Source organism: Lycorma delicatula, chromosome 5, assembly GCF_047948215.1.
Source record: "Lycorma delicatula isolate Av1 chromosome 5, ASM4794821v1, whole genome shotgun sequence".
Classification (NCBI taxonomy): Eukaryota; Metazoa; Arthropoda; class Insecta; order Hemiptera; family Fulgoridae; genus Lycorma; species Lycorma delicatula.
In genome coordinates, this window is record NC_134459.1 from 87,566,487 (window position 1) to 87,592,911 (window position 26,425).

General features: G+C 30.4%; 1 protein-coding gene across 1 annotated transcript in view; it reads right to left on the minus strand.

The window, feature by feature from the left end:
* Positions 1–26,425, minus strand: part of rtet (major facilitator superfamily domain-containing protein rtet) — a 61,948-nt gene that overhangs the window by 20,785 nt on the left and 14,738 nt on the right. The window contains exons 5-8 of the mRNA XM_075366571.1: positions 18,827–18,932; positions 15,812–16,032; positions 8,900–8,990; positions 442–579 (exon numbers count right to left, since the gene is read on the minus strand). Of these exons, the coding sequence (XP_075222686.1) occupies positions 442–579; positions 8,900–8,990; positions 15,812–16,032; positions 18,827–18,932 (556 nt within the window). The remainder of the gene's footprint in view (positions 1–441; positions 580–8,899; positions 8,991–15,811; positions 16,033–18,826; positions 18,933–26,425) is intronic.

The following is a 26,425-nucleotide window of genomic DNA, read 5'->3' on the forward strand; positions in this document are numbered from 1 at the left end:
GATTTAGTGTAACCAGGTACTGTGTTTAATTTTAATAGTTCCAATTACACAATGCACATGCAGAATTCAGCATTTGCTTTCATGTAGTCAATCTGAAGGAATTAATACATGAAACAGTACAGAAACCTCTTTTAATATTAATATAAGTTTTGTAAAAGCCATTATGCTAAGTAAAACAGAGAAAATAACTACAGTTCTACATATTAATGAAATATCATTAAATAAAAGGTAAAGTATGAAATTTACATCTCATTCATGTATTATCACCACAGAATATAACAATAAAAAATAATAAATTGAATTTTTAATATTGTATTATAATTAATTTACTAAAACAACATCTTTTAGCATGATAGAGAAGAATTTTTTGAATTAATAATACTATAATAAGTGCTACAAAAGCTGAAATAAACATACATATTACTGATTATTTTTTCTTACCAACAGATGCAATCACTGGTCCAAGTGCTCTAGCTAAAGCTCCTAGAGATCTGAAAATACCCATTACAGTTCCTTTTTGAGCAGAAGTACCAAACTGAGATGCTAATGTCATCATACAAGGCACAACCATAGCTGTTGCTGAAAAATACACAGACAGATTAATTACTTTTAATAATAACAAAATGTATTTCATTAAAAATAAATTATTTTATTATATTTTTTTCCTTAAAAATTTATTCATCTAAATAAGGATAGCCTAACACTAATAATAATAATAAACAACAATAAATGCAATTTTTCATATTAATGAAATATGAAAAATTGCTTGTAATTACAAAAAAATCATTGAATTCTACCTTCCTCTCTACATTATAATGCACTTCCAAGTTATCAAAGCATGAATAAGTCATAACTGGACATCTAATAGCTACTCCTTTTATAAACACTTCCCTTTACATAAATGTCTGTATTAACATACGTAAATATAAATGTACGTAAATGTTTGTATGTTTATATATTTATAAAAACTGATATAAATTAAAATTTTATTTTTATTCATTTTTCTTTAATGAAGTATTTTCATCGTGTACTCTTACTTCAATAATAAGTGATCGTTTGAAAAACAATGATAGTTATAAATTTAAAAAAAATATATAAATAAAAACACAAATACGTATAAAAACTGGGATGCCTTTCATATCAAAATATTTATTGTGTTTATATTATCTCTCTCCCTCTATGCTGTGTGTACCGATAAACATTTTATTAAAATGCATTCCAGCAGTAGAATAAATTAATACATAAATAAAAATTTTATTTTAAAACTAATTTTTAGTTATTTTTTATTGAAACACTTCTGTAGTTTACAATACTGTCAGCAATGTAACACAATTGATACACATTTTATAATTCTGACTTCAGTTACTGATAAGCAGTTGATTAAGATGGTTGTGTGTTTCATTCGCTCATTCTAATGTGTGCCTGTCCTGTTGTGTTCTCTTAGTACTTGTGTTTCTCTAACTACAAACATCCATACTGCAAAAAGTTTACTGTTATTTATTTTTTAATTGTCATTGATATCTTCACCAGCTAAATATGTTGTGTGTTAAATGTAAAGTAGTATTTCTCAATGAAAATGAAGCTACTATTAAGTGTAGTGAATGCAAGAATTCGTTCCATGCTTCATGTACCAGATTTGAAACTAAGGAAAGATTCAAAAGGAAGAATACCAAAACTAAATCAATGTAGAAGTGTAATGGATGCGTTATTGAATCTGAAGGTCAATTCAAGATTCAGGTTTGAATAAAATTTTGATTTCGCCTTCTAATTTGTGTGAAAAACTTACTTCTTTATTCAACAGAAGACTCGAAGATCTCTCTGCCCAAATTAAAGTACTGAACAAAACCTCTGCAGAAACAAAAATACAAATAAATAAATTATCCATTGAAAATAATGAAGCTACTAAAAAATGTAATGAATTGGAAGAAAAGAATACAAAATTAACCCAAGACATGTCACAACTGCAACACAATGTACATTACCTACAGCAACAAACTAGAATAAATAACATCAAAATATCCAGCATTCCAGAGCCTAAGAGTTAAAAACCCTTAAAAAAATAGGTTAAAAACAATGAAAATTAGTCCAGGACTGAAGGATAATAACATCTATATCAACAAACATCTTATCATCATCCTTATTACAAAACTGTCTTAGAAACAGCAAGGGATCTCAAGGAGAGGAATATACTGGCATTCATATGGTGCAAGACGGGAAGATCTTAACTAGACAGTCAGCATCAGCTCCTGTGAGAAGAATATTTAAAAAAGAAGAACTGCAGGTTTTTGTAGGTTAGTGTAAGTGATGCATTGATTATGTGTATAGTGTTTTCTGTATTATTAGCATTAGTCAAAACTGTTTAGACTGGCTATTTTCAGTGATCTCAGTAATAACTTATGCATTCCTTATCTGAACCACTAGATTAGATTTATAAACTCAATTATTTAGAATTATAAAGTGGAATAAACAGTGATAATAGTACTGGTGTAACAGTTTTAATCTTCTTTATTATTATTAACACAATATTTTTATTTTCACTATTATAATGATACATGCTTCATGAACATGACAGAGACATCTACATGGTTATTTCTTGATTTCATATACTATGATTTTATTTTGTTTTTCTTTCTTTCTCTTTACTTTTATTATTATGGTTCTTATAAACAATCTTGATAATGAAATTTATGACACAATTGAGGATGGTGATATCTTTAGCTTTAATACGCAAAATTATTCTAATAATGTTGGAAAATTTTGTAATACATTGTAGATGAATATACACAGCTTAAATAGAAATTTTGATGAATATGTCTATATACTTCAAATGTGCAGTATTACGCATGATATAATAACTTTAATAGAAACTTGGGTAAGTGATCATGACCAATTTAACTATAATCTAAATGGATACTTAATGTATGAAGAGCCTGGTATCTATAACAAATGTAATGGTATTTTTGTGTTTTTCAATGAAAAGGTTAAAAGAATTAATTTTGAATTACTCGAAGCAAATCTAATAATTCTGAGTGTTGAAAATTTACAAGATTTGACAAAGATTAATCTCATTGCTGTTTATAGATCACCATCTGCAGTCGTGGATACATTTCCTCAACAGTTTGAATGAATGCTTACATAGGTTTAGGGACAGTAATAATACTGACTTAATCGGGGATATGAAAATCCATTTAAATGAAAACATAAACGAAGATTATGAATGTTTTGATATACTATTATCAAATGGCTTTAAATCATATATAGATAAACCCACAAGGATAAAAGAAAATACCAAATCATGTATCGATCATATATTCCTTACAAATACTAATTTTTATTCTGGAAATATTATCGGATGAATTCTTAAAACTAAGATCTCCAATCATTTTTGTACTGCCCTCCACCTTGGAGTGGAAAGTAAGGTAAATAACAGTATTAAAGAGCAGTCATTTAATGAAGAGTAGATTATGATATGTTAGTGCAAAATCTTAAAGTAGAAAAGTGAGAGAATGTTGTTGGGTCATGCACAGACGTTAATGATATGCTAAATTGTTTTTATTAAATAAACTGATTGATCACATTAAAAATACGTAAAAAAACATATAACACACAAATATGGACCTTTAAAAACTGGATAACTATTGGTTTAGTCATGTCTATAAGAAATAGTGATAAATTATACAAAACACAGAAATTTTTTAGGTGAACTAATTAAAAAATGAAGACACAACTATTAAAAAGTAAAACTTTACAAACTAAAGGAAACTGTAAAAAGATGTGTATATAAATAAACTATTAAATATTAAAAATATAAAAATTATTCCAGAAATAGACCCTGAAATAAATGTCCATTAAATGCCCAGTTGTTCAAGTAGGTAAGAAGAATGCGCAGAAAAGTTGTTAAATGCAAATATGTCTGTCTGTCATAGGGTTTTTTCCGAATAAATTTAAGATTGCTAATAAAAGGTGGCACAGAGAAACGGGAAATTTTGATAGTAGTGACAGCCCTGAGGAGCTGGTAGAAAGGTGGGAGTGGCATTCTTCTGTACACAACAACCTGTCATTTAGTAATCATAGACCAGTGGGTTGGTACACAATGTAAATTTGCACATTGTGATGGCATTTACAAGAATGGTGACAGTGTGACTGCTGCTCAATGCTCCTTCATCATTACAATGAACTCAATGAACCCCAGAAAATATTGAAGCAGTTCGAACCTCAATTAGAAGGAGCTGAAGATGACTGGCAAGGAAACATGTAGCAGCATTGAACCTAAAGCGAACAATCGCCTGCAATATTTTACAGTGATTTGAAGTTTCAACCTTACAAAATTAAAGTTGTACAGGAACTGAAACCATCAGATTATGTGGTTCCATGAGTTCCCATGGAAGTGTTTCAAAGTACTAGCAAAATTTCAGCATTCGCTTCCAAGGAGTATTAAAATGTTAGAAAAGTAAATAAAATAAAATATCTTGGCAACTGGATAAACCCTTACCTTAAATGGGATGCGCACAACAATATGTGCAAAACAATTAGACACTTAATCCTTAAATTCCACCAAATTAGTGAACTAAAAAATAACAGTATTGTAAAACTTATATATTTTGTGTATGCCACATCAAAAGCATTGTTTTATATATTAACAAAAATATAAACTTCTTAAATACCAGTGATTCATCATATAATCTGAGGCCATCTAGTATTACCTTTATATATCCCAAAATGGCTTATCAGACTGTACAAAACATTTCATTATAATTCAGTTAAAACTAATACATCTTATAAATTTATATATAGCAGAGTGAACAAAAAACTTCTTAAAGAAATAGATGATGAATAATGACAAATAATGTGCATCAATCACTATTTTAAACATATTTTTGCCGTCCTGTCTAAATGATACATAATTATTTGGACCAGTCTTAATTTTTTTAAAAAATAGTTTAGATTAGAGAACATTTTTAAGGAAAAATATTTGGCTATTAAAAACAGCTGGACTAATCGTTTTACTTGGTAGTAATTTTCAGCTCCTAAAATTGGCATTACAATTTTTTCTTTTTGTTCCTTATTTTCTACTCTACTCTAAATATCTAATTTTCAATTATTATATTTTTAAATAAATTCTACCTAAGAAAAATTTATTTTTTTCCTTAAAAAAAACTATGGTTGTCCATTTGCATCTTGAAATACTGATTTTGGTTATTATTTCCTTATTTATTTTAATTTTTAACAGATAACTCTATTGCAGTTCAATCTGTTTCCTGATCTATACAGAAATAGTTAAATGTTATTGAATCACATCTGGATGTTCCTTCAAAATATCAGGAGAATACTTAAAAAATCTATTTCAAAAATTTAAACATTACCAATCAGTTTACGACAAAGATGAATTATAAATAATCTATAATGGACAATAGATGTGAATTTTTCATTTTCATACATTAAAAAAAGTTGAGATATATAACAGCCTTTAAAGATCTTTTAGTACTACCCACCCAACTTCAATCATTAAAATTCTGCATACTTAACATACGAACATTATTTTTGGTAATACAGTTAATACCAAATAAAAAAAATAGGTATCATTAATTAATTAGTTGGATGAACGACTAACACAAAATATATTTTAAAGCACCGTAATTCTTAATAGGTTTTTGATTATAATTCTCAAAAATTAATAATGAATCCAACTCTGATAAAATTCACACATCTGGATTGAAAACCAAAGAGCATGTTCATTGACTGAAAGACTAACAGCTATAATCCACATATTATGAATGAAAATGATGCTAAATAAATGTAATAGAGAAAAATCCCAGTTTCTGTTGTTATAATGGAAAAATTAAAATACCAGAAATCCTGAAGCAGCTAGATCCATTACAAACTTTTAATGACTAACTGAAAGTCAAACATTTTCTTTCATATCTGAGATTGTATTTTTGGTTAAAATAATTGATGATTACAAATACAGTAGTGTGCTAATTAATCTGAACATACTTAGAAAAAAATCATACTTGTACAATTTGTGAATATCTAGTAATTATTCTGCTCTCCTTTATTTTTAATCATTTCACACAAACGATTTGCCATCGATTCAACAGCTATGCTGCTACACATAGCTGATGATTTAAAAAAAAATTTGTTTTAAAATTATGTCATAATCCTTTTCTTCAAAATCTTAATATATATCCATTGCTTTTCAACAAACCATCTACTGGAAATAGTAGGCATGTTTTTAAGGAAGGGCTGTTTTGATATAAAAATTGGAATAAGGGAAATAGAAAAAAACTTTATTATAACAAAATAAACTTACATGTATATACTATTTTTCTACATATTTGCCATTCACTGCAATACATTTTTAATGACAGCTTACCAGCTTCACTATTCTGTTACTGAAGAATTCTCCCACCTGTGATTTAAACCAATTAATTACTGTGTTTTGCAATTCCTCATCATCTACAAATTTCTGCAATGCACACCATTGTTTTAAATGGAGAAAAAGGTAATAATCTCTCAGTGCGAGATACATACTGTAAGGAGGTGGGCGTTTGAAGATTTCCCAATGAAATTGTTGCAGTTGTTCAGTAATTTTATTTTCTATGTGAGGTCATGCGTCATCATGGAGAAACAATATCCTGTCGGTTAGATTCTCGCGTCTTTGTTTTCAATTGAATGTCTAAGTTTTATAAGTATTTCACAGTCCGTATTAGCATTAACAGTTCTTCCACGTTCAAGAAATCCGATCAGCAATATCCCTTCAGCATCCCAAAAAACCATAGCCATAAGCTTTATCATTCAACTTTCTCGCTTAAATGTTTTAGGCTTTGTGGATGATGAATGTTGCCATCACACTGATTGCTGCTTTGTCTCAACATTTGAATAAGATATCCACATTTCGTCACCGGTCACAACATATTTTCCATAAATCATCACCTTCATTTTCATAGCGTCTCAAAAATGTTTGAGCTGCAGCAACATGTTTTCCTTTGTGTGTGTATGTCAACATTTCTGGTACCCATCTGGAACACATCTTTCTGTAACCCAGTTTTTCAGTTAAAATGTTGTAAATTACTGATCACGAAACAAAAGGTAATTCGATTGATAATTGAGAAACAGTAAGCCTTCTTTTGTCTTCATGGATTTTTGCATTCACATTTTCGGTCAATTCATCTATGATGACAGTCAGGCAACCACTATATTTTTTGTCATGAACATTCATTCTTTCTCCATGAAACAAACGATACCACTGGTGAACTTTACCATTGCAAACTGTTATTTGCAATGGATTTATTTTTTTAAAAAATAAATGAAAAAATAAAATAAAGTACCAAAAAAAAAAATAAATAAACTAAATAAAAGGAAAAATAATCCCGTACACACTGACAATTTTTTTTGTTGAATATCAGCAGCAGATTTATTTTTCACCAATGGGTAACGAATTACTGATCACACTTCACAACTAGCAGAATTATTTACTATAGCACTCATTTTGGCCAGGCTACACACAGCAACTAACACAAAGAAGTTAACCTACTGTTGCAAACAGATGGTGTTGATATAAATAAACATGCTACACTAGCGCCATCAATTTCCACTGTATCTAATGGCGGCAAATTGAAAACGGCCCTTACTTAAAAAAACATGCCTTATAATTAACAAGGATCTTCAAGTGTGAAACAACCACAAAACATTTTTTTCTCGGAATGTTTAACTGATTGCTTGATATGAGCTCATTATGTAGTTTTACCAGATGCTTTTGTAAAATATGGAACCAATTGCCCCTGAACATAAAAATATAACTTGTCAGAAAGTATAACATTTATACATTCTTCTTTGGTCTAGTTAGCATGAGCTTTGGCCCATAAGAGCCTTTTATTGCATATTGCTGGTGTTAAAAGTGTTAAAAGCTGATTTTTAGCTGGCCGACGAGCTTCCCATCCAGCTGCAAGAAGTCTGGGTCTGTTACACATGTAAATCTGTTCCACTGGAGAACCGTACTAATAACTGATCCTGTGTTGGAGTGGTTTTTATTTTATGGCCACATTTGCATTTCATTTGAGGTGAAAAGGAACTAGCTTCTTTAAATTATTTTAAAATAGCATTCACTGTCCCTAGTCCAATACTACACTCAGAAGCTATTTGTTATTATGTCACGTTGGTATGCTGAGAAAGAGAAACAATTTTTGAAACTTTCTTGGAGTTATGACCATTATTATATATCAAGAGACATATAGAACAAAAAATATAAAAACATGATTTTGTAATAAAAAATGAAATAAGCTTTTACAAATGTTATTTATAACATGAAAACTGCTAAATAACAAAGAACAATAACCTCAAACTACATAGACGGCTTAAGGAATGGATATGGTCGAGCAGTGTAGTCATAACATAGAAATAAGCAAATAACTCACGTGTTCAGATTAATTTGTATGATACTGTACATTCCCACTTTTAAAATTCAGAGGTAAGTATACCATTTAATTTATTGCCTGAAACATAAAATAAGGCTGAATTTTTAAAAATGTATTATTTAGGAGATAAAGAATTAGAAAGAGATGAAAGATGTTTAATTACTCAATCAGTTTATCAAGATTTGATTTTAGGCATCCAAGTTATGTCAAAATGATTCTTATATAGAATTCTGGCATAGTTACTAAAACATAATACTAATTATTTATTCATACAGCAACAACAAGCTGATACCCAATAACAATTACTGATGTGAATTCATCCCTGACTAGGATTCGAACCCAAAACATCAAAATGAAAAGACTGGGACGCTACTACTCCATGACAGAGATTGGTAAATAAGACACTGATAAATAGACAAATAATCTAAAAGTAATACATGCAATAAGACTAAATCTTAGTATAAATAAAAATTATTGCTACTTACAAACAGCAAATAAGAATAATCCAAAATAAAGCAATGAGACGGATGGTGCAAATCCAACACACAAAAATGAAGGCACAATAATTAATAATCCCTAAAAAAAAAAAAACAAAAATAGATAAAAATTCACAGCAAATAATGATTTCAGCCTAAAGATTGGTTTGATGCACACCATTGCAACCACACCATATTTTATACAAAGCATAAACAGAAACAAGTGAGGTATTCAAAGCCTAGAGTTATGAACAGTTTCTCTCCCCAATGAAAATACATAAATAACTACTATTTAGCAATTAATAATGTTTCAGATTGTTTACCATAAAAATAAGACTTATTGAATTTTATACTGAAAAGTTCAGTATATTTGTACATATATATTCTATTTAGAGATCTGGAAATTATTCTGCAGTAATACATTCCTTTTTTTTATTCAGAAGACTAAACACCAAATGCACTGTATGGACAAGTGTTCAATGATCAAATATATGTACTGCATAAAGTATGGAAGCTTCAGTGGCATTTATCAATTGCAAGCAAACTGTTCAAAAGCTGTGGTGAATCAACTGGTAGGTTATCAGAAAATGGAAAAAGGTTATGAAAAAGGACAAGACTGAATTTGGTGAAGGACAACTAGATAAACTGTTGTGGGAGAGCAAAGCAATAATTGAATATACCAAGTAGTAAACACTATTAAAACAATTAGAGGATTGCGATGGAAACTTTACATAAATGGGCAAAGCATGAAAGTTACCAAACTCATATCTTAAATACTGAAAAATCAGGAAATATTTTAAAATATCTTAGAAAATGAAACAAAAAGAATCTTCTGCATCTTGGAAGCCAGTGAAACCAGTTCCTCTAAATATATGAAGAAATTCTTCCAAATACGAAGAAATGGCTACTGGATGATAAAGATATTTCAAATGATAAGGTCACAGCAGAGACAACTTCTTATTTTGCTGAAGGATTAATGAATTCTTTATGTGGAAAATTCAGAGATCATAACATAAAAATGATAAGATATTTGAATAACATTTTAGATGAATATCAGGAAATTAATAAGAACCCAGATAGCACTGATTATTATTTCTTTATAGTTAAAGAATGACGTAAATTATTAAACAGTAGATAAAGTCATCAAATAGTAAATATTTCAGGAATTCCATTTTGCAAGAAATTGTAATTTCACCTTTACAAGATACTGCTAATCTAAAACGAACTTGTTTTATCTGTGAGAAGCTTCATATTTCAGGTCAAAAGCAACAATGTAACTGTTGTACAGCACTGAAACAGTTATGGAGTGCAACTGATGATTATGGAGAGTGACAATCATCAATACTCACAAAGATGTGAAGTTTCATTTCACCATTCTTCAGTATATAATATTGTGTAGACTTTTAGGATGCTTATTTTGTTTTTATACAATTACATTGCCTACCATTTGGCCAAAAAGGCAAGCAAGCCTTTATTTACCTCATATTACATACTTATGTAAATGTTCCATTCCTAGTTGAGCTGGTTGGTACTGCACTCTAGCATCTACTAGCATTGGCCGGCGAGTTAGTCTAATGTGACCATTCGAGAGCCGGATCCCGCTCAGTGTGGTCATGATTTGTTTAATTTATTCATAGTCAAATGTGACTAGTTTTATTTAGTAGTTTAAGTCTAATGTGGCTTATAGTTTTTATTGATAACGTTTAATGGTATTATTCTAACTAATGTGTCATTTATTCATCAGTCTGTGACTTGTATTTCTCAATATTCAAAATGTCTAATGTGACAAATTAAAATTTAACGATTCAAGAATATGTTTTAGTTCATTTCATCATCTCAACCATCATTTCAAAATACAGTCCATACTCGCTCTAAAACTTAACATAGCCCATTTTTTGGTCCTCTGTGGACGGATCATCAAGTTGCCGGATTCACAAGGCAGGATTCGTAAAGTCGGATCAATATAATTTTATTTATAAGCAGTGTTAAATAGAATTATTTCATGTTTCAGAAAAACTGTGTGAACATTAATTTCATAGAACAGTGCATTTAAAATATAACAGTGTACAAAATTAAATATATTCGAATGGCTTGTGACATGCAGTTACGCGAAAGACCAGAACAATAGCAGGTATATGAAGTGGCTTCAATACCGGTTTTGGTAAGCTTCATTTGTTAGAGCTGTACTGTGCACGCATGCTCATGCTCGCAGTTCATGTTATATATTGTTCGTTTTGACCTGAATAAGGACCAATACCAGCAGATGACATCGTATCGACTCAATTTCAAGTTACAGATAATAATCTAACAATATTACATTGTATTCAACCTTATCTACTTTTACTAGTATTATTTTATAACAGTTTAATTTCTTATAAATGTAATATTATCTCTGTCAATATTGTAATTCCAGTAAAAATGAAATTTAAAGATTTAATTAAGAAACGAGGTATTATGAAAAACTGCATAGCAAAATTAAAAATATTCATGAATAATTTTAATTCCAAATCAGATGAATATGATCTATTAACTACAAAATTCAATAAGCTATTAGAATACGAAAAAACCTTTTTTGAAGTTCAGTCTTATATAGATAGCACAAAATGTTAACAGATAAAGGACTTAGAGGTTAGGGACATATATGATAACATTTTTGATAAACTTAAATTAAAACATAAAAATCTAGAAAATCATTTCAAAAATTCAGATGTAACAGATTCAAATAAAATAATTAACAAACCTAATCAAATTACATTAAAACCTATACAAATGAGCCCTTCATGGTAATATGAGAGCTTGGCATAAGTGTTTTTTATTTTTTTAATAGTTTAATCCATAACCGCAAAAAATTTTCCGACGTTGAAAGATTTTACTACCTTACAAATTTCTTAAGGGGTAATGCTCTAAAAGTAATAAAAAACTTATCAGTAACATCTGAAAATTATGAAACTGCAATAAAATTACTTAAAGCTCATTATGACAACAAAAGGCTAATTGCATCTAAACATGCAACAGAAATTATTAATCTAAAACTATTAAAAAAGGAAAATTCTGAGAATTTATCCAAATTCATTGATCAAATTAATTCAAATATTAATGCATTAAAGAATCAAAATATTAATTATTTAGAATTTATTATAATACAATTAATTACTCAAAATTTAAACTTAAATACTTTAAAAGACTGGAAAGAAACGTTACAAGATAATGAATTCCTGAAGTTTGAACAACTTATTTCTTTCTTAGAGTCTAAGCGTAAATTACTTGAATCCACAGACACAATTCAAGGTAATGAAAAACCACAGCCGTCTAATGTAGGCTTTAGCAGCAAAAAATATGATTATTCAAAACCTAGTTCTAATAAAAATGTATTTTATGTAAGTAATTCTAATAATTTCATCTGTGTATTATGTAAAACTAGCAACCATCAATTGTATCAAGATGTTACATTTTTTAAATATGGTGTTAATGAAAGGAAAAAATTTGTATTTCACAAAAAATTATGTCTTAATTGTTTAAGTAAACAGCATATTGCAAAATAGTGTCCAAGCAATTGTAAATGTAAAAAATGCTCACAAAAGCATCATACACTGATTCATTCAGATAAAACGCTGCAAGACACAGCAAATAAATCTTCCAAGCCGAATCAAGCTCCCCCGACTAATAGTTCATATTATACTTTAAAATCAGAACCTAACAAGTCTGTTTTACTTGCAACAGCTGTAGTTAATGTCAAGGATAAACAAGGTAATTTCATTCAAGCCAGGGTTTTACTTGATTCTGCTTTGATGATTTCATTTTGTACTGAAGGGTTTGCTACTAAACTTGGGCTTCAAACCAAACCTGTTTTAATGCCGATCTCAGATATTAGTAATGTTGTTACTAAGTCTAAGTTAAGTGTTGATTTAAATATTATTTCTAGGTATGAAAATTTTAATTGGAGATCTGAAAAGATTGAAGATCATTTACCGACTAAGGGGGAATTTTTCTGCGAAAAGCATTTAGTTGAAAATACCTTTCGTGATGACCAAGGCAGAATTGTTGTATCTCTTCCTCATAAGGAAAACTGTACTTTAGGAGATTCGTATGAGAATGCAAGGCTTCGTTTCAATTTGTTACATCATAAATTTCAGAAAAACGCAAAACTTAAAGAAGATTACTTCTATGTCATAAAAGAATATCAAGAATTAGATCACATGCAACCAGTACATTCATCTCAGTGTAAGGCTCCATCTGAAACCTTTTATTTGCCCCACCACGCAGTATTTTGTGAATCTTGTACCACTACCAAAACAAGTAGTGTTTGACGGTAGTGGAATAACATCAAACAACTGATCACTCAATTCAATTCTTGCTACAGGTCCAGTAGCAAGATTTATTTTCAATTATACTTTGTTTTAGAACTCATACCTACGTGCTGTCAGGAGATATACCAAAAATGTATCGACAAATTCGCATTAATGCTCAAGATTTTCCATTGCAAAGGATCTTCTACTATGATAATAATAACTCATCAATCATTCCATACAATTTGCAAACAGTTACTTACGGTTTGGCACCAAGTTTTCTAGCTATGAGAAGTTTGATCGAAATTTCTGATCAAAATGAAACCTCCTTTCCTGAAGCTTGCCTACTTGAATCAAGCAGGATTTTTATGTCAATGATTTGCTCACTGGTTATGACAGCATTGATCAGCTGAAAGAATTATACAATGATATTTTGTTATTACTTAACAAATATGGACTTTCGCTGCACAAATGTAATTCAAACGTGCCTGGTATGTTTAATGATTCTGATTCATTTATCAAATTAGACAAAGATAAAAACATCAAGACATTTGGATTATCTTGGGATCCTCAAGGTGATGATTTCATTTATCAAATCAAACCAAAGGATAATAATACTTCTTACACTAAACTTTCTGTTTTATCAATTATTTCTTCATTGTTTGATTCTTTGGGTCTACTTGCTCCTACAATCATTCCATTTAAGGTGTTCATCTAAGAGTTATGGTGCACAAACCTTCAATAGGATGAAGTTCTTCCTGTCTGCTAGCTGAAAAATGGAATTCTCATTATTCTCAGCTCAAATCGTCAAGTAATTTTAGGATTCCTAGGTTAGTTAAAATCAGTAGTTTCAGTAAGAGTTATCAATTGCATTTGTGATGCAAGTAGCAGTGCATATGGTGCTTGTCTTTTCATGAAATCTGTTGATAGTAATTAACACATTGAAACCCACTTGCTGTGTTCAAAGTCCAGAGTTCGCCTGTCAAACAAATCTCTATTCCAAGGCTTGAGCTGAATGCTGCTCTTCTGTTATCTCATTTATTTAATAAGGTTAAGTGTATTTTAGGTATAAGTTTTGATTCAATCCATTTTGGTCGAATTCTAAAGATATACTTTACTGGTTGTCTTCGCTTCCAAATAGATGGAAGACATTTGTTGCAAATAGTGTTTGTGAAATACAAGAGCTAACTAAGGGATGCTTATGGAAGCATGTTCCTTCAAAAGATAACCCTGCAGATGTCTAGTCACATGGTTGTGTGCCAGATGTATTAACCTCTTTACAACTTTGGTGGAATGGTCCGTCGTTTCTGAAAGAAGATGAGCACGCCTGGCCATCCAATCAGGCTATCATTTCTATGATTCCGCCAGATTTCCTCAAGGAAGAGAAGAGGCTTAGCAAAAGTAATGTGTTTTCAGCTGCTCTTCAAACAGAAACTTTAGAACGTTCAAAACCATTTTCTTCATTTGTACAAACATTAAACATATTTTCATATTGTTGTCATTTCATTTACAATTTAAAAAATAAAAATAATCGTATATTATCTGATCTGTCACCAGAAGAAATCTATTCCATGTTGGAAATACTTATCTGTCATGGTGGGCGGCGTACATCTGATCCTGCTCCACTTACTTCTGGACATTTTTTAACCTTTGCTCCATTAACTTTTAATATAGGCATTAATATAGACTTACTGGGTGGCAGCTTGTACAAAAATTATGGAAAAACTTTTGGAAAACATAGTAAAATGACTATTTACATTTCTTGCAGCAGAGGAATAAATTTAAGATCTCCAACAATAACGTTTGTGTTGGCAATGTAGTTATAATAAAAGAAATTAATCTCCCTCCACTGATGTGGAAATTGGGAATAATTGTGAAAGTATATCCAGGTAATGATGGACTAATTAGATTAGTTGATGTGAAAACTAATAATACAATAGTAAAAATAACTATTAGTAAATTGATTGTTCTTCCAAATTTAAATGCTTGCAATGACATAAGTTATGCCGAATGTAATCAATAAGATTTATTCAACGTCATCCTCATGTATTTGTTTATTTTTAATTTATTTTGTTTGTAAGCTTTGCCTGTAGTAACATTTGATTTGTTGCAATAACTTTAATTTTTGTACTTTCAATGTTTACGTAATTATTTTATGTATTACCCTTCATTTTTGTAAAACAATATACAGAAATGAGATGAAACTTCATCTCATGATAACGTATCTTAAAATTATAATTTAATGAAATTATAATTGGTGGGCGGTGTGTCTCATTCCTAATTGAGCCGGTTCGTGCTGCACTCTAGCATCTACTAGCACTGGCTGGCGAGTTAGTCTAATGTGACTATTTGAGATGTTCAATGGTATTATTCTGACTAATGTGTCATTTATTCATCAGTCGCATGTGACTTGTATTTCTCGATATTCAAAAATGTCTAATGTGACAAATTAAAATTTAACGATTCAAGAAGAATGTTTTAGTTCAATTCCTCAACCATCATTTCAAAATACAGTCCATACTCGCTCTAAAACTTAACAGTAAATAAAGAAGACATTGTATTCTGCTGATGGATTAATTATATAATATTACAGTTATAAAAACTAATGACAAATCACAATTAATTTAGTACAAACCATAGTAGCAGTTTTTCGTGCAGCATGGAATGGAATGCGGCGAACCCAGGCTCCTTGTAATATGGCCATTGTAAGTCCTATGCAGAAAAACATCCAACCTTGCTGCATTGATGTAAAATGGAAGGTATGATGAGTAAGAAATGTTAATGTAAATTCTAATCCTGAATAAAGAAATAGGTATACAAAATATACCAAACTGAGAAGACGCAATTCTTTAATATCTGAAAAATAAATATTTATAAATACAGTAGTAATTATTGAATTGATAAATTTGAAAGGTTCTACAAAGATTAATGAACCAAGGTAGTTTGGAAAGTTCTTGGCCTGACAGAGATGGCACAATTGTGACCAAATAATTATGATATTGGTCAAGTATGATACTTTAGATAGCATGATGCAAACTTTTAGATGCATCTGTTGAGTAGCTTGTTTGTGTCAAGTTTTGACATTTTCTGAAAAATGGATAAAATTGAAGTTTGAGCTATTATAAAGTACTTTTATTTTATTATGCTTTTACGGCCAACATGGGACCACTTAAGTCAATTTTAGTTGGATCTTTTCTGAGAAAGCGTGTTATTGAAATACTGGGCAGCTCTTCCGAGCTGCCCAGTATTTCTTCATCCGTTCAGATCTTGCTTTCTTTTCTTCATCCGTAAACACCCTCTTCATTGTATCTTGTCGTTTGTCTGTCTTTTGTTTAAATCTAATGCTTTTGTCTTTTAGCTTTGTAATTTTTCCAGTTTTATTCTGTAGGTCAGTCAGGGAAATTCCCAATTCTTTCATATCTTCTCTAATTTCTTTGATCCATCCTACTTCTAACTTTTGGAACCAGAGCTTTTCAATGATATTTCTTGACAGTCTTGTTTCCGGTGTCCTTATGAGATGACCAAAGAAAGAGATTCTTTTTTTCCGCATAGTATCAGTAACAGGCTCTATTTCTCGATACACCACCTCAATTGGCACAATCCACCATTGGCCTTCTTTTTGGTGTTTTTTATTGATACACGTTCTGACAATTCTCCTCTCTCTTTCAGAATTTTTTCAATTCGGTATTTCTGAGTGATTTTGAAAAGGGTCTCGCTTCCGTAGATGACTTCTGGCTGTACTACAGTTTTATAATGTTTAAGTTTTGTTTTAGCAGAAAGGCATTTTTTGTTATATGTTGACCAAGTTAATTTTTGGGATTTAATCATTTTATTTGTCCTGTTTTGCCATGTCACTTTTTCATTTAAATTATAAGTTATTATTTCCCCTAGATATTTAAATTGTTTTACTATTTTAATTTTCTGATTGTTTAACGTAATGTGCTCTATTACCAGAGGATCTATGGCCATTAGTTCAGTTTTTTCGAAAGAGATATGAAGCCTATCTTTTGTGCTAGGTTTTGAAGGCTCATGATTTGTGTTTTGGCTTCTTGAATATTATTTGCTAAAAGAGCGAGGTCATCTGCAAATCCTAGGCAATTTAGTGTGATGGAGTTTTTCTTAGTACCCATTTTTATATTTTTGGGATTTATTTCATACCATTTTCTCATGACAAATTCGAGGGCACAGTTAAAAAGGAGTGGTGAGAGACCGTCTCCTTGCCTCAATCCAGTTTTTATGTAGAAGGGTTGAGAGAGTTCACCTCTGAATTTCACTCTGGACTGGGTATTGGTTAAAGTACTTTATACTATGTTTTAAAAGTTTTAAACCCAATCGACAAACAAAAAGAGTTAGATTTCACTTTAAGGATTCTTCCCTCATTTTCAGTGGTAAAAAAGTGGCTGCTAAATTGAAATTTAGTCAGATCTACTCAAGATAAGAACATTTGGGACACCCAAAAACCGCTAAGACCAACAAAATCATCACAAAAATCTGCCTTTGTAAATAATACCCAACTGAAGGCATACAAGCTTGATGACATTGGAAAATCTCAATAAACCAAGTCCACTTCATTTTACATAATATTTTGGGTACATAAAAGCTTTTTGCTCAATGGGTGCAATGTTTTTCAGTAGTCAACCAAAAACGCATTTCACTGTACACTTCACAAGGCTTATTTAAATGCGATTCTACTGAGCTTCTTTGACAATTTATAACAGTAGGTAACATGAATTCACAACTACACACCAGAAACCTCAAAAACAGCAGCCCTAACAGTGGGTGGAAGCCTAAAAGTGTGGCAAAGAAAGAACAAGTCACAAGGCTTTTTTCAGTAGAAAAAGCCATGGCTATGGTTTTTTTGGGGATTTTTGTTGTGTGGTGCTCGTAGATTACCTGGAAAAAGGCAGGACCATCACCAGGAGTATTACACTTCAACACTGGACTAACTGAAGAACACTATTCAGGCTAAACATCCACGTCTGGATAAAAAGAAAGTCCTCTTTCACCACAATAATGTGTCCGCATACATATCTCAGATTATTCCTACAAAACTTCATAACCTATGTTTAAAGTGCTTCCACACTTGTTGTATTCACTGTATTTGGCTTCCAGTGAAACCAGTTCTTTCAAACCTGAAGAAATCGCTGCTGGATGATGAAGATACTTCAAATGACAACTGCTTACTTTCTGAAGATAATACAGTGAATGTACTAAAAAGTCGGAAAGTCGTTGAACTGAATGTACTCAATTGCATGGTGAAAAGACTGAAAAAAGTAAGTAATTTTTTAAAATCTTGTATTCTCTTTGTCAGGCTAATAACTTTTGTCCTTGTGAATCAAAAGAGATACATTTTTTAAGAAATGTGCACATCCAACATCTCATCGAAGTCGACAAAAGGCTGTCCTGTCGCTCCTGTCAGCAAAAGCCAAGAGGCTTTTCAAGAGGGAATTTAAAAATACATACAACAAACTTGCCCTAAGGCAAGAGATAATTTCTTTGCCTTTCATTTGGAGGGCTCAGAGTTTAAATCTAAGTAGGCTTAGCAATTTTCACACTAAAAATCTCTTATTAAACATCCACACATAAATATTCAAGCTTTCTGTAGTTAATTAATTATTAAAAAAAATGAGAAATTAATAACTTATATTACCTTTCTGTGGTAGCTTATCAACAGCAGAAAATCTGAACAATGCTGGAATACTAATGTATGACACAGCTTGACCCAAACTATTAGCAACTGATTTTGCTCGTTTTTCCTTAAAAAAATTTTTTTTTATCAATAAATATATATTAAAAGTACTTTAAAGGACATAATGAAAATAATTTTTTTTTAACAAAATATATTGTATATTACAAACAAAAAACACAAGATATATCCCACACTTTTTTTTATTTTGAATCTACCCGAATGATCTTTTAATTTAGTCTTTATTGGTATTTATTTTTAATCGATTTAAAATATTATTGATGTACAGTAACAGAAACTATTAAATACAACAATTTAAACAAAATGTTAAACATAAATACAAAATAAATTAAACACAAATAGTAAATTTTAAATTAAATACAACATTTTAAATTTAAATTCTTAATAAAATTTTAAATACAAAATAATTTAATTATGTATCAAGAAGGAAATTACATCATAAATTATACATAATTGATATGTATTAATGAGTTCTTTGGATTTAGTACTAGGTACAAATATAAAGCTGGGCTGGACTATCTAAAGAAATGAGAAAGACTTACTGCAAAAGGAAAATAATATATTTTTTTTAAATTCATAAACAATGAAATGAAAATAGGTGTAGTTTAGAGGCTTATACTAACAAAACTACTGGTACAGATGAAAGTTATATTACATGAAAATGCCTGCTAATTCCATTATAACAGATTAAGATAAAGAATGTAAAACAACAAAAGCCAGTTAGATAAAATGTGGTACATGTATGATACTGTAACAGGGAGAAAGTTGAGAATTTTTGGTTCCAACATTAGGAATGTTCTGTATGGTAAGTTAATTAAAACAAATATCAGAAAGCTCAAAATTTTTATAAATAAATGTTAAAGAGAATGTCAGATATTAAATGAAACAGACTGAAGAACAAATTTAGTAGTTTAATGGTCAGGGTTATGAAGTATATTAAACTAATAACCAAACTTTTTCTAAAATAAATCTTATTGAATATTGCAAGCAATATTGCAATCTCCTTCAGAGTAAATACCCTTTTCATTGTATACACTTTTACCAACACTCCTTTCAGTATATGAGAAGAAGCTGTGAATGGACTTTTTGAAATAGCTTTCTGGACATTTGATGAATTTTTTTATGAACTCTATCTCAAATACAGATTTGAGATGGCAATTTTAAATTTTAAGATAAAGAAAAATGTCAGGAAGAACTCATTTGAGTGAGTATCCAACTCAGTCGAGTGGTTGAGGAGTGACAATGAACAAAACTTTTATAGAAAACTAGCAAATTAGCAGCAATGGATGGGCTGCTAGATTGCAGCCCATAATGAAGGAACCACAACTAGTCAAGCCAAAGTTCAGGTCTCTTCTTCCTCAAACATTTTCAAGGAGATATCTAACAACTTCTAGGTAATAGAGGCAGGTGACTGTCTGCTCTGCAAGTAGAAGCCATTAGTGAAAAATCCCTTTCATGTCAAACAATACTGTTGGACAATAATAATGTAGAACATATCTATTGACATCAATAGTCTTGCATACCTGGATGAGCATTCATTTTGTTAGTTTCTAAGCGACTTTTAAAACACCTAAATCTCTTAGTATTGTGTATAGGTTAGATAGTCCTCCCTGTAAACCTGTTGAATCATGTGTCAATAAAATTCTTACCAAACTTATCACAAAATTTCATTTCAACTTTTTGTTCATGCAAGATATTCATCATATACTTCACCAAAGGTGCCAAACACCTACTTCAAATTAATACTAGATCCAAAAACTAATCATCATAGGCACACATAAGTGATGAAGGGATTTTGTTCAATGGTTCCTACACTATGCAGCATTGTCAATTACACATCTCAAAATAAAGTGTAAATATAATCACAGGCAAAAAAGATGTTATTTCTGCCTGACGGCAGGTCTCATGTGGGACAGACACAATATGGATAAGAACACAAGAGAATAATATAAGGAAGATAAATCATAGTTGGTTCAACCAGCTGTCAGAGAATAGGAACTGGTGATGTGACTCAGAAGTGCTCATGCTGTAAAACAATATCCGCCTCAGTTCAATACCTAAGTTAGGTTTCACTATTCCATACATGTATATTTTGCTAGTTCAATAATATACAGTAAAGTCACTGTTCAGTTTCTATTTAAATATGTATTTTATTATCACATGCTTCCCAATTAGAGTTAAAAGCAAATAAGACAGACATTCAAGTAAATCATGAGGCGAGAGATATATTAAACATTTTTACTAAAATAGTTTATCTAAAACAAACTTATACTATCTAACATTGTAATGCAGCAAGAGACTTCTTTATGAAAATAAGAACATCACAGGAAATAATTAAATTATGACTTTATTAAAGAAATAAGACTTAGTCTAGTTTTTTAAATAATATTTCCTTGCTTTTTTTACTACTTGGGAAATAAATGTAAAAAAAAAATAATGGATGAAAAATTTGAAAGTGCTAAAATTATGAGTGTTATGCAATTAATGAATTGTTAAGTTGAGATTATTTTTTAATTAAAGAGTAATTGAATTACCAAGTGTTCCAAAAGCACTTTAATGCTGTATATAAATCAGAATACGTTTGTTTTTTTTACTGATGTTTGATTAAACTCTATAGATATATATTTATTTATGTTATAAGCTGTTTCAAAACTTTCACAGCTTTCTCATAGTTAGGCATAAATGAAATTTTTCATTATCAATTCAGACAATATAACATAAAATGTTTATATTCTACTTCAACAAATGCAATGAAATATTAAAAAAAAAAATTATTTTACATTTACTACAACTCTTTTTTAATGAAATAACCCTTTCAAATATACATTACATGGTTTTTTTATATTCCTTTAAAAGTTCAGCCTAAATATTTGTTTGAAAAACTACATAATTGATGAAAGTGTATGTTGTGTTTAATAATTTTATTATATTGTATTAATATTTAGATTTGCTAGGTCCTGTGTTCTGCTGTAGGTAACTGCTAGTAAAATTAAGATGGCAAATATTCTATCTTGATTTTTCATTAATCAAAATTGGGCAACAAATCCAAAAACTGATAAGCACCAAGCTGTCTATTTATTTAGTGAATATATAATTAAAAGATTTGTCTGTAAATTGTTAAAAATATGTTATTTTTTTGTTACCTTTCCATTTTACAAAAAACTGAAGAAATTTCATTTACTTCAATTTTAAACTATCATTCAATTATTCTTCTATTTTATTATATATTATCATATTAGCCAACTATTCTATTAAAGTTTATTTTTTTGTGTTAGTGAGGAATTACATCATAAAAGGGACAAAACCTGTTTTATTAAAACTTGCAGAGTAAACTTATTTACCAATTACAGCAATTACTATAACTGAAAATTTGTCTGCTTGTGATAAGATAAAAAGTTAATCTGTTTTACTTTTGGGGAAAAAGGAACAGATAAACTTAACTAATAAAATGTTATTATATACAGGATTCAACAATGAGGTATGATGGCTTTGAAAAGACTGTCTCATACTTATTTTTGAACGAATTTTAAAATTTATTGTTATTATACATCAATGTTACATTGCCATTTGAGATTACATATCACATTATAAGAAAAAAATACTCAGCTGTCACATCAACCACCAATTACACCAGTTAGGTGGTGTCCATTTTTGTGGAAGCATTCTTGTAGACGAAAAGTGAAAATGTCCATATTCCTAAGCATGGTACACAGAAAACCCTTTGAATTTCACATATTATGATATCAGAATGGGCTTCAATGGCTTGTCTACATAAACTTGAGGTTTTATGTAGCCCCATGAAAAAATAGACACAAGAGACAGGTCTGGTGACCGAGGAGGCTACTCGACATCCCCATGCAATGAAAGTGAGTGTCTAGGAAAATGTTGTCTCAAAATATCCATAGTTGCTCTTGATGTATGGCAAGTGGTCCCATCTTGCTGAAACCGTACTCTGTTGAGGTTAACGCATCACCTTCTTAATTCTGGCAAGAAATAATCACGCAACATGGCAAGGTATCAATATGTGTTAAAAGACACTGTTCATCCATTTCATGAAAAAAATAAGGTCAATAATGCAGGTTTGAGATAAGCCACAACAAAGAGTTAATCTGTGACAGTGTTGAAATTTTAATGCAGTTTTTGTGGATTTTCAGACACCCAGTTCCACAATTTCTGTTTGTTTACCATTCCTGATAAAAGGAAGTGTCTCATCATTCACGATGTTGTCTGTCAGCAATTCCAACATCGTTTCTGCAAACCTATGTCATCTGATGAAGTTGTTTTGCTGCAGTTTCTGAGCAATAATTTTCTTATACGGATAAAAATGGAGGTCTAAGCGTAAGATTCTCTGAACTTACCTGTCTGACATCCTGAAAACATGACACCATTTGGGTTGGCTTCCACCACTTGTCACACCCTTTCAATGTTTTCTGGAGTCTGCACAGTTCAATCACCTCCCCATGTTGTCCCTGGTCTCACAGATCCAGTCGTTTTAAATTATTCACCCTCTTCATAATGGTATCTTATTTTGGAATGGCGATCATGACGACCAACATTAAAATAATTTCAAAATCTTTGTTGAGTGAGCACTACTGAACGACCTGTTGAATGAAGGGATTGTAAACAAATACATGATGTGCTACAGACCAAGGCTCCATTGCTAATGAAATGGCATCAGGCAATGAGTACATTCAACCATTCATATTCAACTCACTGCAGCATGCATGAAACTCTTTTCAAAACCACCATATCTTGTTACCAGACCCTGCTCTAATGTATATGTGATAAACATTTATATATAAAATTATATAAATGATCTTGACGATAAAATCGTCAAAAAATAATTTAGATAAAATCTAAAAAAAAAGCGCACGTGTGCACACACACACACACAGAGCAGTTTGATAACTGCTTAGGTTGACGATGCTGCAAATAAACAAATATTAAAAGATCAAAATGTAAATAAAGTAGCATGTAACTAAACACAGCCATACACTTAACTTTCCAGATTTTTTACATATTCAAAATGTATATTATACATTCAAAATGTTGTACATAATAATATAAATCACAAGTACATATTAAGTGCAGTTAAGTGTTTTTCATAAGAAAAATCACCACAAACATATGATAAAAGTGGAAGATCAAATACGACAAACAGATAATGTGAAGGTGATATACCTTTTTTTAATGTTACATCTGGATGGTTTAAGTTTGTTTAATATCAGAGGGCTGTAGAGTCTAATACAAGTAGTATGTGGTCTAGCACTCAATGAATAAAATATAATATTACTAAATAAATAAAAACATTAGAAGAGAAAAAACTGTACATTTCTGTATATATATTTTTGGCACAATTGCATGTATGGAGGGTAATGTGAAATAAATTTATAATTAATTGTGTAAAGAAAAAAAATATTTTTTACCATTTTATTACTATTTACTTTTCACAAATAAAATAAAGTATGTATGTAAAACATAGTTAAAATTTTTCACTATGATAAAAATCTCTAAGACATAAAAACTTACACATATTACTTTTATAAACTCATATCTCTAATATATTTATTATTATTATTATTATTATTATTATTATTAATATATTTATTATATTATAAAACTATTATAATAAAAAGATTCTTCATCCCATAGCTTGCTTAATATTTAATAACTTTCTTTCTTTTTCCTGTTTAACCTCCAGGAATTACCATTCAGGTATTACTTCAGAAGATGAATGAGAATGATATGTATGAGTGTAGTCTTGTATAGTCTCAGTTTGACCATTCCTGAGATGTATGGTTAGCTGAAACCCCGCCACCAAAGAACACCGGTATCCATGATCTAGTATTATAATCCATATAAAAGTAACTACCTTTACTAGGACTTGAACGCTGGAACTTCCAAATCAGCTGATTTGGGAAGACGAGTTCACCACTAGACCAACCTGGTGGGTTAATATTTAATGACTTAAATTATCTGAATTTAACAGCAAATTTTTTTAGCTGAGGTATATGTTAATACAACCCTCAATAGAGTGTGTTTATTAATACTGTGTAGGTGGGAGGAGTTCAAGGGAAAATAATCCAGTGAAAATCAGATCACAAACTAACGAGGAGAAAGAGTTATTCTACAGATACTATGATTAATCTAAAGAAATTATGATAATTTCTCTATCTGTACACAAGAGAGACCATCACCAGTATTTTATTTCAAATTGGAAATCTCTGTAGTCGACATGGGATTACAATAATAGCTGATACTTTGGGAAGATATGTCATCCCCTTAATAGTGTTGCAAAAGGAGTAATGCATAGCATCTGATAAGCACAATTTATTTAATTCAATGATATACGTAAATTGAAAAAATGACTACCTTTGATCAACAGAGAATATACAAATTACTTTATGATCATAAGACTGAAGTTTGGGATGTGATCTTAATGACATAAATCATTGGACTTCAACACATTGATAAAATGTGAACAATGATGCATGCCTGCATATATTTATGAGTTTTTTCCACACCAGATAAACTAACTTATGCTTTTTCTATTGTGATGTAACAACTAGCTATACCCATAAATAAGTATATAGTGCATTTACTGTGTAATGAACATAAATAAAAGTTTGGGGCTCAACGATTTTCCACATCAATTTGTGATTTTCCACATTCTTTGTGATTTTTATCAATGAGCTAATTTAAAGGAAGGGTATAAAATAAGAGGACTGATTAAAAAATATCTGAAATGCTTTTTCCTGAAAACTGTTAAAATGTAAGCGGTAAAGTTGGTAGAGCACAGCACTAGTATCTATTAAACATGTGTTAATATTCTGTAACTTCATACAGCACATCAATTATTTTCCACTAGCCACTGTGTTTGTTAGTGTAACAAGAGCTTACAAATTTTTATTTGGCCCAAACTAATGAAATAAAGTGAGTAAAATTACTGCATTAAATTATGCCAAAAGTTTGGTGATAACCAAAGCCAAAACAAAACAATTCCAAAGATTAAACAAGATTTTGTTGAGAATGAAGCAATGGGAGTTACACAAATTAAAAGAGTGGTACAACCATTTTCAAAAGGCTGAATTTTAGTTGAGTTACCAGCATACCAGGAATCCAAATTTCATTATCATCATGCTCAGATAAATAATGGAAAATCATAGGCTAACCATCCAAGAAAGTCTAAATGACACTGGGATTAGTAATGGTTCTGTAAATATGATTTTAATGGACAATTTGGGCTTATTGGTGAGCAACATTGACGATCCAAACTTCCTTAAGAATGTGATAATTGGAGATGAATCTTACATGTATGGTTACAACCCAGGAACCATAGCTCAGTAATCACAATGGAGGTAATCATCATCTCCAAGGATGATGAAAAAATTATGGCAAAGAAAGTAACAGAAGCAAAAAGTAAAGTGAAAATTATGCTGTCTGTTTTTCGATTACTAAATGTTGAGCATCATGTGTACACACCACAGACCAAACTCAATAAACAGTATTATCTGTAGGTTCTATGTTATCTTCATGATGCAA